Source organism: Pholis gunnellus (genome assembly GCF_910591455.1).
Source record: "Pholis gunnellus genome assembly, chromosome: 15".
In the NCBI taxonomy this organism is placed as follows: Eukaryota; Metazoa; Chordata; class Actinopteri; order Perciformes; family Pholidae; genus Pholis; species Pholis gunnellus.
Window position 1 is genome coordinate 11,335,626 of NC_136542.1, and position 18,348 is coordinate 11,353,973.

Sequence of the window (18,348 nt, forward strand, 5' to 3'; positions counted from 1 at the left end):
AAGGCATCGGAAGAAATATGTGGTACGATTTCTGGCCTTGTCCGTTTTAAATTGCCTCTGTAGCGCCCCCTACAATATTTCAAAAGAGCAGCCCCGGCGCTACGTTTGAGCTACACGTACGAAACTCGGTAGGCGCACGTATCCTGCGGAGACTTAAAAATAAGTCTCTTGGCACCATGCTCTAAAACCTACCAAAGTCGGCCATTTTGATTTTGGTGTCATTTTTCCTTAGCGTAGTACTATTTGCAAAGCATCATTTCCAGCATCGGGCGGTCCCACGCGGGATCGACGACGTCTCGCTCGCGGACCCGCCGTCCCGCGGTCGCGGACGTTCTCCGACGCGCAGGCCGGAGTCCGCCGCAAGCCCCGACGCGCAAGGGAGGCGAGGGCCCGTTCATCACTGCTCGCAGTTTTAATTCTATTTGTAATTGTAACTAACCTCCAGAACATTTTGTCATGTAGGTGATCCTTCCTGTAGCCAAACTCGCCCGCCTGTCCTGTGTGTTCCTGTGTTCCAGTGACTTGTTCCTGGAGAGACCTGTTCAGAAACTGACCTGGGGTTTGTTCAGACTGATGACCAGGTCTTAAAATGTTTTGATATCCTTATTCTTTCAGTACAAAAGCTAAATTGTGCACAGAGAATGGTGTTAAACCAAATCTCTTCCACCTTCAGGCGATCCAGGCTGGACTCTTTGGACCTGAACGTCCCTCCTCCCGGTCTAGCTTCCTTCCAGGACCTGTACTCGGCTCTTTTGTCCCAGTACGAAGCTGTGTCCTTTGGAGACCGGCTGTTTGGCTCCTGGGTGCTCTTACCCTTGCAGCGGAGGTACAGCGCCACCATGAGGCTGGCTGTGTTTGGAGAACATGTGGGAATGATGAGGTCACTGGGAGTCACTGTGGAACAGGTGAGGATGAGGATGTTCCTGCTTTGATTCTCATTAGTTGCCTTTTCATGTGTTAAGATTACTTTTAGAGTAATTTAACAGTTGCCTGAATATACTATGATTAATGTATTATCTTTCTGTCACTTCATTTGAAGCTCTCCATTCCTATCGAGCGGTTCACCTCCCCCCCTGAAGACTCCCTCCCTCTCCTCCACCTCTACTTCCGCTCTTTGGTTACGGGGACCCTGAAGCCTCGCTGGTGTCCTGTCTTGTATATGGTTACCTTGTCTCACGTCAATGCTTTCATCTTCTCTCAGGACGCTGCAGCACAGGTACGGCATTGTGTGGCATCCGAGCAGCTGTTGGTGAATTCTGTTGCCCTGCCCTCTCTGAATTTCTCTGATTATTTATTAATGTTAAGATTGTGCTTCGTGCATTTTTTCAATGTCAGCCACAGTAAAACATAGCGCAAACTGCCACACATGTTGTAATTTAGCGAATGCGGGAGCTGCTACAGCTGCACTGAATAGAAGGTTGGATTTGCGTGAATGTTTTTTCGAGGATTTCTGCACGTTTTCTGCACCAAATATGAGCCTTCATAGCCTTCAGGTTTTATGCTTCTGCAAAACTCACATGCTGTTAATTAACTGTCAGAGGAGCATCCTCTGAGTTGGTCTCACACTTGACTCTTTCATGATCCTAAATATTGATTTAAGTCATGGTCTGTGACTATATATTAGGTTTGGGGCGAACGCCCTCGAATACGAAACACATTCAGCGACTTAAACTTATTTACTCCTTTCACAAAGACATTCTTTTACAGCAATGTTGCTGAAAACGCTCATGCATGCAGGTGTAGAATATATTAAATATACATTTAAGACTTGAAGTGCGTCAGTGCAGTATACTTCAGTGAGGCCGTTTGATCTTTAATGCTCTCGTCCTTTCTCCAGGAGGTTGAAGCAGCTCGACACAGTATGCTGAGGAAGATTTACTACCTGACCGATGAGGTACTTCTCTACTTTTTGCAATCAACTGCCTTTTTCATCCTTCACACTCTCTGGTCTTTATACGCTGCGAGGTGTTTTTTGACCAACTCTGCCCCTCAAGGGTGTTTTCTCCACATCCTTTGACAAATCAGTCTGTTTCTCTTCTTCACCACCATCCACCACCAGTTTTATTTTTATCTCTCAGGGTGAATCATGTATTAAGTGTGTCAGAATTGGCCAATAATGATGTTTGAATATTTTTTCTTAAACTCAAACTATTCAAATATCTATTTTTTTCGCATTATTTCCATGGCTCCATGCCCTGACTGGCTGTGTCACTCTGTGAAACGCAACCTTTTGAGCTGTTGTCAGACACCCTGTGGCTTATTCTTTCAAGTAAATCAACTTCCAATATGAAAACCTAAAGCCCTTATTTAATTAATTAAGTCCTAATAAGGAGGGATCCTGCTGGAAAGGTTAAGGAGCTGAGTGGGTCTGCTTGGCACGGTTCAGGTTCAGGTGGTTTGTAACTAACCTGCATAATCAAAGTTTTATTGTAACACTTGGAGACTTCAACTCCGACAGTCACACATTAGTGTGTGGGGTCCCGCAGGGCTCCATCCTTGGTCCTCCTCTATTTAACATATGCTTCCCCTTGGCTACATCATAAGCAAACATAACAAGCTCCCATAATTATGCAGATGACATGCAGCTTCTCATCTATCCACTGACAATTTCCAACCAAGTCAGCTGCTCTGAAGAAATCGACCTCTGGATGGCAGCAAACTTCTTCCAGCTGAACAGTCAGAAAGTTGATATTTTGGTGGTGGGTGCTAAAGCTAAAGACAGCTTGTCTGTGAGTACCTGGAATCTGGTAGCAAGGTGGAAATCTCCTGCATGTGTCCAGAGCACTTTGTAAGTCCTGTGAGATGGTTTTCAGGCTTTCATGCACCTAAAGAAGTAAACAGTTTTCCTTTGACTTGCTCCAAGACTGTTCTTCCAAACTACAGACCTTAGTTTTAATCGAGAATTTTCTTCAATATTCATGTGGCTTTTATTTTCATTTTCATTTTAATGTAAAGCACTCTGAACTGCTTTAGAATGAAATACAAAATATATTTAAATTTAATTAATATCTCATATCTGGAAACAATCTAAAATGTGAATTAAATAAAGAATAAATAAAGAACACAGACACAAGTTAGTATCATATTCTGTCTATTCTCCATACGTATGCACGAATCACTGCACTTACAATAACGAGCATCGTTGCTCATTAACTGGAGTTATCTTCACTGTCTTCACCGCTGCCCCTCTGATCCGCTGACATCTCTCTGTGTGTTAGAGGCTCAGCCCCAACACAGAGCAAGGGAGAGGCCGCGCTGCAATAATAAATACTACGGCCTTCAGTCCTCATTAAATCATTTTTACTATTATTTATTTATTATTGCATTTCATGCAGTCTTCTCAGCACTACCTGCAGTTAGACCCTCTTTGAAATGTGGGCCTTGTCTCCAGAGGCTAAATAGTCATCAGACTAATAGCTGTTTAGACCTCTCTGCTAACTTGCTAACTAGTTCTGGTGTTACAGCTGAATCAAAATGTCGATATCCATGTTTTAATCATATCATTTTTTCAAATTAGTTGAACTACTCCACAATTTTCCCACATACATCCTGGTAACCATAACCTCTGCTGCTCTTCTCACCTCCTCTTTCCAGGTGTTGAGGAACCACTTGCTGCTCTTCCGTCTGCCACAACAGCGCTCAGAGTTTGGCTTTGATTTGTATGAGCAACTGCCTCCAATTAGGGCAAAACGTCTGGAGAGGGTCCTGAGACAGCAGGACAGCAGCGATGACAAAGGAGACTGAAAGCAGCAGGAAGTGGAAAAATGAGAAAGGTAGTGAACCAAAAACAGCAGTTCTGGAGGAGGGACAATATGGGACTGAGAGAAGAAGATGCTGAAAAAGAAAGGACACAAAGTGAGACATTCATTTCAAATTCTAAAAGTTTCTCATCACGGTCATAAGAAATCTTTTTCTTAAAGGAAACCCAACCTGTGATAGATTTGGCCAGCCCTCTGCTTCGGGCATAATAAAGGTAAAGTTATTATTAATTTAAGACTATATTTTACAGACTGGTAGTGGAAATGATCTGAAAGTCTGATAAAGTTTTGATATTCTCAGGTTACTTAAACCTGTCTGAACTGAAAAAAAACAAACAGTAAAGTCAACCCAAAGGTTAAATACAATTTACTTTCCTTGTAACACCAGCATTTTGCCAAAGTAGGTGTGTGTCTGGAACAGTACAGGATAATTGTTGGCATCTCGGCGTAAAGACATGTTCTTCTTTACAAATGCCTGAAAGTGTCTCTTGTGTGAATAAAACAGTTTTTCAAGTTTGTTTTACCTCAATTTCTTTTCTTTAATCACAATGCTCCTAATTATAACCCATACATTATAGCTGACTTTGTAAGAGCTGTTCTTTATAGACAACCACGGCACGGATGATTTGATTTAGGTTTAAACTAAAGTTTAGGTACAACTTCACATACATATGAAGTAAAACTAGTTATGTAACCAGTATATATGATATCCCACTTGAATTTGGATATTTTTAGATATAACTTGAGATATATAGATGGTTGTACTTTTACAAATTATAAATAGTCTGATTAATAATAATACACGTTTACCAGAAAACCTTGTAAATCAGGGTTTTGGTGATTTTAATCATTTATAAGCATAAACATTCTGTTTACAAGCTCCTCTGTGGGTTGAGAAAAATTCCACAAACTTTAGATTTGCAGTATTTCCATCAATCTAACCTGTCTCTTCTATCCTTTTCATGCTCATGATGGCTCGCAGTACATCGTCTCAGAGGGACCGGATGCACTTAAAAACCGTGTTTTCTTTTTATAGTGTCACGGACATTGGTGTATAACAAATGGCAACAGTGCAGCTTAAAATACACAACATCTCTAAATCCCACCAGATGCCGGAGTAAAAACCACCCGGAGAATGCAGACATTGCAGAATCAAATTGTGTTACTGCTGGCAAAAGTTTAGTCTTTTCCCCCTGTTAAAAGTTATACCACGGCTTCTACGATAACAATAATAAGAATAAATTGATTCTGGGCAATTACCGTCATCTGTTCAAATGCCCATTTTTGAATGCCTATAATCTTCTCACTATGATTGTATTGCAGCTGTAAAATCTCCTCCACTCTGTCCACTCTTCTGGTTTTTGGAGTGAGATCAGTCTGTTTCAGAGACAAACGGCTCACTGACATTTCAAAACAGATTGTGCTCGTACAGGTGGAGTCCATCTTCGTCAAAATGAGCAGCAGGTTTTTGTGGTTCGCCTCCAAACTCCTGCTTGTTAAAGGGATTTAACAAGTTCACAATATGCACATAACAAGTCAGAGCATAGACACAAACAGACAGCTTGAAAACAGGTGTTATTTATTGCCTCCTTTGTTTGGCTGTCTCTGATAAACTGCCCCGACCTGATTTTGTTTTTATTTTTAAGACAAAAAGTCGATTGATTTATTGGCTCGATTGTTTCCCGGTAAAATTCCGTTGCGTCTAATTGGCCGGTGAAAGACAATGGTGTATCTGAGGGTACTACTGGTCACACGGTTCCCTCCACCTCATGGTCTGTATGTGGTCTCATTCATGGGAAAATGTGCAGAATCATTCCGCTACGAGAGAAGAATCTGCAAACAGTCCCACCTAACTTAGCTGTAAAATTGCCCAATGTGATTCTAAATTCAATTATTTACAGAGAAACTACAATTAGACTTGATCATAAAATGTCCAATTTTGTCAATACTACGTCTGCTATTCCTCCTTTTTCCATAAGAAAAAATATGTATTTCATGTATTTATTATTAAATGATGAACATACATTTTCCCAAGATGATCACATAATATAACATTCTTGTAAATAGGCTTAATTATGTGCTGTGATGCCTGACTTGTTTGTTGTTTTCTTACATGTGGAACATAATGTGGCAGATTGTGCACATGTTGCTTTCAATTATTGAGAGATGCAGATTGACTGTTTTATTCAGCCACAGGAATCTGGAGGCAATTAAATACATACCTCTGAGAGTAAACCTTCAAATAAAGATGTTGTATAATTGGCAAATAAGTCGGTGCTTATTTTTTACAGCTCGTAGCTTGTTTCAGCACCCAGTGCAATTATTCCTATAATAAAAGTCTCTTTCAATTATTCTCAGGCATGTAAATCAGAGCCAATAAGTGGACACAGTACATTTCGAAGTTTGTTTTTCCACTAATCCAGTCAATTTCTAAAAACATGCAGACAGAATCCAGATACGAACATCCAGGAGGTGCACCTCACGAGGAGCCTGCTGCTTATCCTATATGTGATATTGTGATGCTGTAGACATAGTTTATATTGTGTTATTGTTTTACAAGTTCTTTGTTTCACTCCATGAAGATTTCCTGTAACAATGAAAGGCTGTTGTGTTGAATCGGTTGCATGCGTCAGTGTGTTATCGGCTGACCGACCGATGTTTGTCCACGTGAGTACCAATGTGTGTTTGTGCGCCTCAATGGCTCGCATGTAGTTAACGCTGTTCGCTCTGCCAGCACTGTTGCTGTTGTTTGCACTGTTCGTGCTGTTAGCTTCTAGCCGCCAGCTCAGCTGTTGCTGTGTGGAGGCAATCTCTCAATCATAAATATGCTCTGGATTTGGAATTCAACACTTTTATGTACAAATATGAGATCAATACAAAAATGATACAGTCATTATATTTTCAAAACGACAGAAGAATGGAAAACAGTTCATAAATGGTCGTCTTTAATTGCCTCAGTCTGCTGCGGGTCTTTCATCAAGTCCTTTGATTTGAGTTGTAAAGTACGAGAGAAGTCAAGTCATAAAAAATGTATACACCAGAGCTGCTCCCAGATGAGTTTGACCTTGAACATGCTGATTCAAAGAAAACTGCCCCCTCTTCTTTTGACATATTCATCACATATTCCACTCAGATCTAAAAGTGTTAGTAGACATGGTTTGAAGTGACTGCTATGGAAAAAAAACCCGTCAGAAGTTCATTCCTTTAGAAAAAATAGGGGACCATGTCCAAGGAAGTGGCTAACGAGGTCTCTGATAATAAAAAAACACACACACACACACACACACACACACTTTGAACTGTTGAGCCGCAGAAGGTTATAAACAATATAATATTTTGATCGAAGAGGTTGAGATGGTGTGAATTATTAATTACGACCACTGTTAGCCCACCTCAGCTGTACAAGTATAATAATACGTCTGTGTGTGTGCGTGTGTGTATAAATAATGAGCCTTAACTGTATTCTGTTTGCTTTTGACAGCAAAAGAAGTGAGCTTTGAAGATGATTGATGACTGATGTTGCGTGTAGCTCACTCTCATCAGTCACAGAATCACATGCAGAGCATCTTCAAAGGCATGAGGGGCCATGAACAGCGCGTTTAACATGCTAAGAGCAAGCACTGTACGTTATCAGCGAAGCCTCAACGCAGGTATGAATAAATGACAGGAGCTGATTTGGCTTCTGCCTAATGTGAAAGTGGGGATAATGTTAGACCAAAGTCTCTTTTTGGCTCCCTTTATTTCCTGGTTCAGAGTTTCAACAAACATTTCTCTTTCTCCGAGGTTTTGATTTGCATTCTGGACAAATAAGTTAAATATTTAATATGACAAAATCGAGCTTAACTCAGATTATCGTATTTTAAGATAGTGCCTCGAGTGAAGATTAGAGATCCTCTTTGAAGAATTTGACAGCTCCGGAGTGAGATTTTAGACGTCATTCAGCATGAAAAATCCTGACTGTAATTCTCCTGTCTCACCAGGAAGAGATGCTGTTTAGACAGCTGTCACTCTCTCAGTTCCAACTTTCCAAAGTTGGAGACATGCGGGGACTTAAGTGGACTAAATGAGTGTCACCAGGTCCTAATGCCATTAGGGCGCTCTTGTAATTCACTGAGACTGATTACATTAGAGGGGGGGGGGCATGATGCTCTCACGATGTCCCGCTAACAAAGCCTGCCTTCAGGCCACGGCTACTCAGATGGTAGATTGAAAAACAAGAAGAGAGAGAGACAGAGAGAGAGAGAGAGAGAGAGAGAGAGAGAGAGAGAGAGAGAGAGAGAGCGAGAGAGAGGGGGAGAGATGTGACTTTACAAAGCAGCTGGTGTGAAACTTTTTTGAAAGGGATCATGTGTGTCGATGAAAAGCTCAGAATGCATTCATTTGACCGTGCTAATGCTTGGCTATATGTATGTGTAGTATGTAAATGAACTGCATTTGTTAAAGTACATCCCACAACATTTTTATTAATGAGTATAGATTAATGCCTATCATCAGGCGTCAAAGAAAAAGAACACACTGAATTCATTAATCTTCATTTTAAGGAGCTGGTTCAACAGTGTGAGTGTTACAAACTTCAATAAGATGTTCTCCCTGGGCCATTCATTAAAAAGTATAAAACAAACCAGACCGAAAGAGAACATAACACGTTCGTCAGTGTCTGCATTTACCCGTATAATGCTTTATTTTCCCAATAAAGCTAACTCAAGTGTGCGCTTACCCTTAAACTTCTGGTTGCATGTTCAAAGCGCAGCACTGACTCGCTGCCGCTATGTGTTTGTGTCACGTTTGCTGCTCGCTTCTCTCTCTTTCTGGTCCACGGTCTCGTCTTTCTCTGTAGTTGGGGGAATGTTAAATATTTAATGCCTTGCTAGCAAGGGGCCATGCTTCTCGATCAGGGCCGGAGATGTGTGAAGCTGAAGGAGCCGAGTGTCCCGGCATGAAAGGTGTTTGGAACATCAGTATTTGCATTTGCACAGCTACTGAATACTTAATATTGAAAGTTAAAGACCACTGAATTCAACTATTTATTTCTTAGCTGATTCAAATCATAATCATTTCATGCCGATAACTGTTAACTAATAAACGGTGCTTGCAGAACTGTTGTATAAAAGTAATATCACCGTCGAGGTTGTGCTGTTGTCTGAATATCTGCGTGACTATGAAAGGCCGAAGTGGAATATTGTTGAAGATGTTAAATGTCAGTATTGTGTTTACAGCTTGTAATGCACCCAAGTGGCCAGACAATCTTTAAATGCATGTTTAAAAACAGCAAAAAAACCCCATTAAAATCTGGAGTCTGTAAACTGTGATGAATGTTTATAACGTTATAACCTGTTAATAACCTTTGTCAGTTACACCAAACTCAGCTGAATCTTCCACCAACGACCCAGAAGGCGTTTTTGTCTCTTTGATGATACTTCACGTTGGACAGGGTGGATCCAAGCATCGCGTGGCTTCTTATATGTAAATGTCCCTCATATCCTCTCATGGTTGATGAGGATGCTTGACAGAGTTGTCTTTGGATTCAATATGAAGACTTGAAGCTTCGTGAAGACTTGAAAGGCTGCTGTGATTTTGCTATATGAATTATGGGGGGGAAATACATTCTGTGTCCTTTACTGAGGTTTTTACATTTAAAATGTTTTACTATATCCTTATGTATTAACCTAGAGTGATTTCAGTTTTATCTTAAATATTTACTCTTAAATATATCAGGAAATCCAAACAATATCCAAAGCAAAATTTCATTTGGGTGGTTTAGTTTTGTTGTTGCACGATGTTGCAAGCCACTAAACTTTGATGTATTTAAAAAAGGGGAATAAAACAGATTGTGATGATACGTTTAAACAACACACACACTATGCCCACAATAAGTTGATGCAGTTTCTTCCTCTGAGGTATCAAAGATCCTTTTTCTCATGTTAACAAGGCTGAAGCGATGTGTCAAACATCCTGACCCCTAAACCTGTAATGATGGCACCACAGACAACTAATCCCTGTTTACATGAGAGCATTAAAAACACATTAACATCCACGTAAATGGAATGAAGCTTTTTCCATTACAGCCATTAACCTACAATGAGGACAGCAATGCTGCGACAAAACAGTAGTTCAGAGTGAGAGAGTCAGTGCAAACTAATTAATTAGAGCGCTGTGTGTGTCTGTGTGTGTGCACTTATAAACCCATTAAAACCGTCAATATCGAAGAGATCACTTTAAACAGGAGCTTTGTGTTAATCATTTTCTCTTAAACACCCTCAGTGTGATGTGACACACATACACACACACATGCACTTTCAAACAAAGAGAGATATTGATTGTGTGTGTGTGTGTGTGAGCAGGAAGTGCGGGACGATCATACTTTAGGATTAAGTCGACCCAGTTAACGACCCAGCCAAGCCCTAGTGTGTGTGTGTGTGTGTGTGTGTGTGTGTGCGTGTGTGTGTGCGTGTGTGTGTGTGAGAGTGTGTGTGAGTGTGTGTGAGCAGGAAGTGCGGGACGATCATACTTTAGGATTAAGTCGACCCAGTTAACGACCCAGCCAAGCCCTAGTGTGTGTGTGTGTGTGTGTGTGTGTGTGTGTGTGTGTGTGTGTGGTCATGGAGGCAGACTTTTGGAAACATTCAGAGGACACAGTTGACTGAGTGAGGACTTGGTTCTTGCGTGTTCATTTTATCAACGTATGCAGCCAACCTGCTACACGAAGCATGTTTAATGGGTTGGTTCACCCAAAATCAAACAAAAGAAAACAACGGGAGGGAATGTTTTTTGGTGGTCACAGGATTGGAAAGTTACATTTGAAAAAGTCTTCAAGAACAAAACATGAGTGAGAGAAAAGAATCACCTGTTGATAGTGTTTTCTGTGGCTTTCTTTTCTCTTTCACCTCCCAAACCCAATGTGTAACTAATAACAAAAGCATTTGTTGCATTGCATTACAATAATTACTGGAACAGAGTTGTCACAATAGGCCGAGCTATCCAGACCTTTATAGTCCCGGTTAAGCTCCAAAAACACTGAATCTGTAATGCCAACTCGTTTATTATATCCTATCAATCCTTCACTCAAACACCACACCTCCAGTTTGTAACGAAGGCTTTCTGTTAAAAACGTGGAGTCGAGATAGCCCTGATGACATCATTATGGATGTGTTGTGAATCTTTGTAAAGCCACAGAAGCTGTTTTACAGCTGTTTTCACAGGCAGAGAAGTGATCCTTGTAACAACCAAACTGAATTCCATGTGTGAGCGGAGTGCTCCGTTAAAAAGTTACGATCCTTGTGAAGTCCTTCTGTGCCCCTTTCGACTCTCTTAAACATGCAGCGGAAACACGCTTAACACAACACTGACATCATCACTTGAAGGATGCTATAAAAAGCTATAAAATTCTGTCACGCTAAGGGGAAATGCAGTCTGGTGTTAATTCTCTGTAGGTTCATTCCTATTAATGATCCTTTATAGTCATGTGTAAAACATTAAGCCACTATAACTCATGGGCTTAAAGGAATACATTACCCTTAAACTGACCAATGCATAATGTATTGCTCACTGCGGGTTACCTTGTATTCTGGTATTCTTGTATTGCTGTTTAACTCTTCACGTGGATATGATACGATTCCTTGTGAAAATTACATTTGGTGTCAATTTGGAAGCTCTCAAACCATTCCGGCTCAGATTGATATGAACTATTCCAGACACGTAAATCTTTTGGACAGGCGATCCTCCCCTCCTGCTGCTTTGGCTTTCTCTCCTTCGCACGTTCACATCGAGCTGGAAGCTCGAGCCACATTAGTCCTGGTGTGTGTGTCCGTGACGTGTGTGTGCAGCTTTGTTGTCATTCCACATGTGCAGACGTCCATGACGTTCCTGGCTGTGTGAGGGCCGTGTCATTTCCATTCTCCACATAATCTCCACAGGTTTTCTCAGTGAAATGCTCTTCACATCAGTCAGAATAAACAATTCTTTGATCAGATTCAAGTGGAATTTGTAGCTGCCTGTTTTCTTTTCTTTGGAAAAAGAGAATGCTTCTTGTGAATAGGATGGGAATGTAAACAGACCGGAGATGTGAATGGATCATCAGGGATATATCTGCTGCTGCTCTGTTTCCTCTCACACGTGTGCCTTGGATTGATTATAATGAAGCTCTAGAGTAAGTTCCATCAGGAAGACTGTTCTTTTGCATGCTTGGGCCTGTAGTTTACTTCTCACACACCCTGCCATTCCCTCTCACACACGCATCACTCAGGATTTCGTGCTGTCATTGTTTGGGGCTGTCGATCGTAATATCAGCATGCTCTCATCAGCTGGTGAAATCTTTTGAATAGCGCAGTGACACAACGACATTGTTAGCCCATCATGTGGCTGCTGTCTCTTCTTGAATAAGATTCTCTCTCTGCCTTTAGTGCGTTCATGCTGCTCCGCCTCTCCATCATCGCAGTTTCATCAACTTCATCATTTCATCAGCTTCATCATGTCCTCTCAGCAGAATCATCAGCCAACACCATCACTGGTGCCTGGACTCCACGGGGGGGGGGGGTTTATCTTGCTGCTGCTCAGCACAGACGCCCCTCGAATACATGTGGAGTCTGAACGTTTTTTGTCAAGACTTTGTCAAACTATCTTTACTTCATTCATTTGTTATTCCTGATTGAAGTCTTTTTGTCGTATTTTTCCTTGAACTGTCACAACTTCCTCTTGAATGTCGTTTTGTCCACCATTTTGGTCCACAATGTAGTATCTTGATCACACTTTGTCTCTCCAGCCACATTTCTAGTTCCCCAAATAAAGCCATTGCTATTTTCCATCCGTCCACCAGCTGACCTCGGACTATCCCTCCTTTCCTCATCACCTGTTTGGACTGCCTCCTCGTATTCGATCCTTGCCTGCTCATGATTCTGTAAGCTCTTTTACTCTTCCATTTTTTAAAAATAAAGACCAAAAATGTATCATTCTCTGTATTAGTCTGCATTTGGGCCCTGCTTAAACCAACCGTGACCGTCTCAATAACTTTGGCTGGATTGACATAAACATTACAGATTTTTTTTGTTCCCCAGATGATGAATCCAACTGACTTTGACGTCCATATTTGTGTCTTTGAGTAAAACAACTATTATACAAATATTGGATTGCCGTGACCCTTGGTGCAGACATTCATGTTTTTCTCAGGATAACATGTAATAATCAGGTCAAAATTCTAATTTGTCCAATACTTTGGTTGATGACCAAAAACCTGCAATGACATCACCCTCAGATGCGCTTTGTGTTTAGTGCAAATCAGAAAATGACATGCTAAACTAAGACCGTAAACGTTGTAGCTGCGGGACATAAGCATATTAGCTTTGAGTTTGTTAGCATGTTAGCTCAAACAAACGAACAGCCTCTCAGAGCCACAATCCAGAACATTTTTACATTTGACCTCATCTTTTTATTAGAGAGCTCTGGTTCCTTGATGTTGGCCTCCACAGCTCACACAGATTTAAAATTGGCAAGATAGAACTTGAAGCACATTCAAATACCAGGTCATGGAAGGAGAAGAGGAGATACTGATAGATGGAAGTCCAAAAATGTTTGTCTTGAGTTCTTCTCAACAGGAATGTCTTTGCTGATAATTTTGCCAGAAAGAAAGCGATCATAAATTATCGCGTGAGCAATAGATCCCTAGCCAGAGTGGAGCGATGGACCTGACGAAGAACAGCACTGGGCTTATTAAGCCCCATACTCATCCATCCAATACACGTTAGACAATGATATGCTGATAAAATAGAGTATCATTAATAACACCAGCTGTAGTATTACTGTCTGGCCCATGTGAATAATACAGTCAAAGAAATTATTTGAATGAATTGCAGCGGCAATTGCAGCGGCAATTGCAGCGGCATGCCAGAGAAGCTGGGTGGATTCTTTGTTCCCTTTTGGATTATAATCCTCTTTTTCCTCCACCTACCTGCAAACATGAAGCTGACACAGCAAGGCATGGCTTCTCCATGCTGGATGCTTATATAGCTTGACCTGTCAGATTAACCAGCAGCAGCAGACGCACACATTTCCAGGGATTTCTTCCGTCTCCTCTGTTTGGTGATGCAAATACTGTAAATGTGGAGTCCATGGGAGGAGACATCTGTGAGGAATGGAGTTCAGGCCGGTGAAAACTTGTTCAAGTTAGTCCTAAAATCTGCTGCATGTATACAGCACATATGGAGGAAGTCTTGGTTGATTTGGTTGGCTGCCTGGGCAAAGTGTGACAATGACGAGAGCTGTGGCTCCGTGCCTTGCGCTAAAAAGTTGAATAACTTTTATGTGCTTTTAAAAACTGCTAGAAAAAAACCGCAAACACAGAACAATGGTTTTGTTAGCTGCACTTTTCTAGGGACACGTCTCTGTCTGTTATTTCTCAACCTCCGGTACTTCTGCCGTTTACAGGGAGAGAAGATTGGAGAGTAGCGCAGCTATTTGAAGAATTAGACGGAGCTGGCTGGTTACAATCTGAATTCAATAGATTAAATTTTAATTTTTAACGATAAACAGAACTTACTCAACATGAAAAATAGAATTTGTCAATATGCTGCAAACTTAAACCTACTGAATAAAGGAGACTACACTGAACATAACAAATCACATGAATGAAAAACAATTGTAAACAATATCAATCTTTATATAATGAATCGTATTAAATAACAACCAGTTTCAAATCGATTCAAATTAACACGTGGAACAAGTCGAAGCCGTTTAGAGGGCTCTGGGGGTACACAAGAGAACAATGGGAACTCCACTTCAAAAAATATTTATTCTCTTTGTCAATTTCTAATCAAAGGTTCTTTGTTAGTTGTATAACACAGTTGCAGTTTGGGCTAAATACTGATTTTGACTTTAAAATGCACAGACATGTGGGTATTAAATCAAACCATGTGGGTTCAAGGCTCTTGATACTGTCGGATGAAATTGATGGATAATAAGAGAGAGGGTAGTCTGAAAATCAACAATGGAGGAGCAACCGTTGGAGCAAAAAGCCTGTAATATCAATAGTTTTTAAATAAGATAGCACTCACTAAATAGCTGATTGACCATTAGATAGTTTGCTGCAAGGTGTCAGTTTCTCACATCCTCAAGTCATACAAATTAGAACTTTGGCTTATTAATCACAAAAATGTACAAAGAGACCACAGCAAATATAAACTGTGGCTGACAGCTTGACACAAAACAAAACGTATTCTAACCCGTTGTCGGCCAACAGAAAGCCTGTCCCCATTGTCTTTGCCAAAATCAAGGCTGCACGCAGCAGTGAAAGGGTTTAGTGCTTCACAAAGCCGAGCAAAGCCACCTCAGCTGGTTTTAGTCTTAAGGAGTGAGGCCAATCAAACGCTTCATTCATTTATCATTACAACGTATGCAGCATTTCAGTAACTACACACTCAAACTCCCAACTTTTGCTCCCCTTGTACCAGATGTGAACTAGACTTGGTATGTACGTTCAGGACTGATTGCAGGATTTATTCACTGAGTTGGATTGCTCAAAGACAACCTGAGTGATGGAAAATATCCTGCAAAGCCCCGCGCCTTGCAACGTTTTTTTTAAAAGATAGCGGCCATGTTTTATTTACCAATCTTTTCACACTTATATTAAAGATTTGTTCTTTATTGTCCAAGAGGTTTAATGGAGAGCAAACTGAGATGCCAATGTTTTTAAATTTGTAAGTCAATCTGTCGGCCTTTCAATGTTTTCACTTGACAGCACCATCTTCATGATTGGGATCATATCTTATGGGAAGCATAAGCTAATTGAGCAAAGGCTTAACATACTGTAGCATATAATGCTAAATAGGCCATGCCAAAATGTATCAATATGCCTCTTCAGATGTTGGTTAATAATTGCCCCAAGAGCACCAGTAAGGGTGAAATTCTGTTCAATGTGTTTTGAGGTTGTGATATGTGTGGTTCCCCCAGTGGGTTGGGCTCAAAATGCTTTGGTAGGCCAATTCCCCAAAGAGGACTAAACATATCTACCAAGAGTTATAATGACCCCTAATTTATTAAAGCACATCCGTCCAGTAGGAAATGGTTTATAGGTCACAGAACATGTCACTAGTTTGGTTTTGGATGGATTAATTGATCCAGTATGAATGAAAATTCATGGGATCAAATACAACACTGTTATCTGTGGTGCACACACACACACACACACACACACACACACACACACACACACACACACACACACTTTCACAGTAAAGTTTGTGTTGACTCAGGAGAATCACCAGCTGCATCTTTGATCACTTAAATCAGATTTTTGCTGCTTCTGCTCCGTTCAAAAGCCAAATCCTGGAGACTAGTGAGAGGTCGGCGAGATGAAGGACAAACAGGTCCCTCTCTCGGCCTTTATTCAGAGCTGTCATTATCATTCCCATTACCTCATCACTTCCTTTAGTGGATCGAAAACAGACAGTCAGCATTCCTGAAGTAGTTTCAATGCAGTCTTTTGGCTCCCCTGTTGCTGAAAGTAGGATACTTGAATTCTGCTTTCTTAGATTATATACATATATATTTACCAAGTTTGACATGTTGACAAATACGCTTATTTGCTTTCTTGACTTATATGAAACTGCAAGATATAACATGTTTAATAACACCTTGCTTCCAATTTTCAGCAGTTCATCTACTGTTAAAACACATTGAGTGACTACCATTTTATTACTTCCAATGAATCCCTTGTGAGGAAACTTTATGCCCAGAACAGTTTTACTCCTGATGTTTTCATGATTGAGCACTGGTTGTGATATTGATGGTGTGGCCTATATATTTTCTCTTGAAAGTGTGAAAGTATTTTGAGTATGTTTACAAAATGAAAGACAGCAGCTTGTCTCTAACCATATTTATTTTTTATTTGTATTCACTTTCCCTGAGTTTCCATTCTGACCCTCCATTCTGTAAAAAAAAGATACCTTTTTCAAAAATAGCCGATCGGTCAGACCCTAAATCACACTTTACATTTCTCCCTTTTGGGTTGTTGAGTATTTGCCACTGAAATATTTTCATTACTTCTATAGTTTTTATAATTACACAAAGAAAGAAGTCTACAACCACGCTGGCCGCTCTGTCTAAATAAGAAGTGCATCTGAGGGTGATGGGAATGTCCAGTTTTTAGTATAAAGCAAAGTATTGCACAGATGGAAATAAAAACGTTGACCCGATGATGGTGCTATAAAAAGTTAGAGGATCACCAAAGTTACTCCAGTTCTTCCTGGGGGGAACAAGGGTGTATCAAATTTCATGGCTATATTTGATGAGATATTTCAGTGCGGAAATGGTGCCGCTAGCATGCTAAAAACATTAATCAGAGCATTAAATGGCCGCTGATACATTTAACTATAATTTTTAATTAAAATCCTAGCTTCATAACACCATATAAAGTAAAATTAAAAAAATAATTTGGCTTTAATTGCACAGCCAAAGCACTAGTGTGGTTAGAAAAACCTTAAATGAAGCAGTGAAGTGCCTGCTTGGTGCTCCATTGATGTTTTAATGGAGCTGTTTGTTGCAAATTGCAGAGGCTCTAATAATAGTTCAGGAAGCTTATTTGACCTGTTTTCAGGCCATTATGTCAAAGGCTGGCTGGGAAAAGCAGTGAGTGTCCTATTGACCATGAAGCAGTCTTTGTCAGTTTGTGAGTCTGGTAGATATAGACAGTATAGTTTCAGGTCGGTGGAGAGGCTAAAACAGGAGCTAAAGATCAAAACTAATCCAAGCCATAACCACAATCATCAACAACACGTGTTTGTTTACCTGGTCATGTGTTAATTGTGGCATTAAAATGCCAACACAATATATACAATGATGTCACTGCACATGCAGTCTTACATGAAGACTTTGTATACTGTTTATATCGTATATATGCAGTATATTGCTCCTGCATCATATCTGTATGTTTCTGTGTGCTGGCTGTGGAAACAAATTTCCCTCTGGAACGAAGAAATCGAATCTTATTTATTCACGTTTTTCAAGATGAAAATATTCCAAAATATAAAACCTTCCAATCCAGTTAATTAAACAAACTACAGCTAGCATTTATTTTTCTGATTTGCAGGTCAGACGATATTAAAACCTGGCTCAGGTTGTTTTAAAAATCCAAATTTGTATATTTAAACTAAGCCTGCTAACTAAAGCTTTTTTTTAATAATTTTACAGAATCTGTACACTATCAGGGTAAAGATGATGAGCACTTTGCAACCAAATGTAGCCTGTCTAGACAGCTTAACCTGCAAATCACTAAAATTGGAATCTTTTAGAATGTAAGCACTGCAGTTTTACACAGTAAATCACAGTCTCACACCCCTATTTTTATTTGTATGTGTTTTACAGGGCATGATCGAAGAAAAATCACCGAGGAGGAGATGCCACTGGCGAATATATCTAGTGGGTATAGCAGGAAAGATGCTGGATCATGAAGATATGACAAAACAAACACTCTTCAAAGCAGCTTATCTGTTGCATCTCATAAAGTTATCCTCCATAACGCCACCTTTAACCTATAATATAATTTATAATATTCAACCTATAATGCTGACAAGCATAGAAATAGCTCTTTAATTGTTTTTTTTTT

The 18,348-nt window shown here is 40.2% G+C and overlaps 1 protein-coding gene across 1 annotated transcript in view; it reads left to right on the top strand.

The window, feature by feature from the left end:
- Positions 1 to 4,274, top strand: part of rpap1 (RNA polymerase II associated protein 1) — a 69,642-nt gene extending 65,368 nt beyond the window's left edge. Inside the window, exons 23-27 of the mRNA XM_079174836.1 lie at positions 463 to 581; positions 674 to 905; positions 1,040 to 1,216; positions 1,838 to 1,894; positions 3,595 to 4,274. Coding sequence (XP_079030962.1) covers positions 463 to 581; positions 674 to 905; positions 1,040 to 1,216; positions 1,838 to 1,894; positions 3,595 to 3,744 — 735 coding nt within the window. The 3' untranslated portion in view covers positions 3,745 to 4,274. The remainder of the gene's footprint in view (positions 1 to 462; positions 582 to 673; positions 906 to 1,039; positions 1,217 to 1,837; positions 1,895 to 3,594) is intronic.
- Positions 4,275 to 18,348: the final 14,074 nt, after the last annotated feature.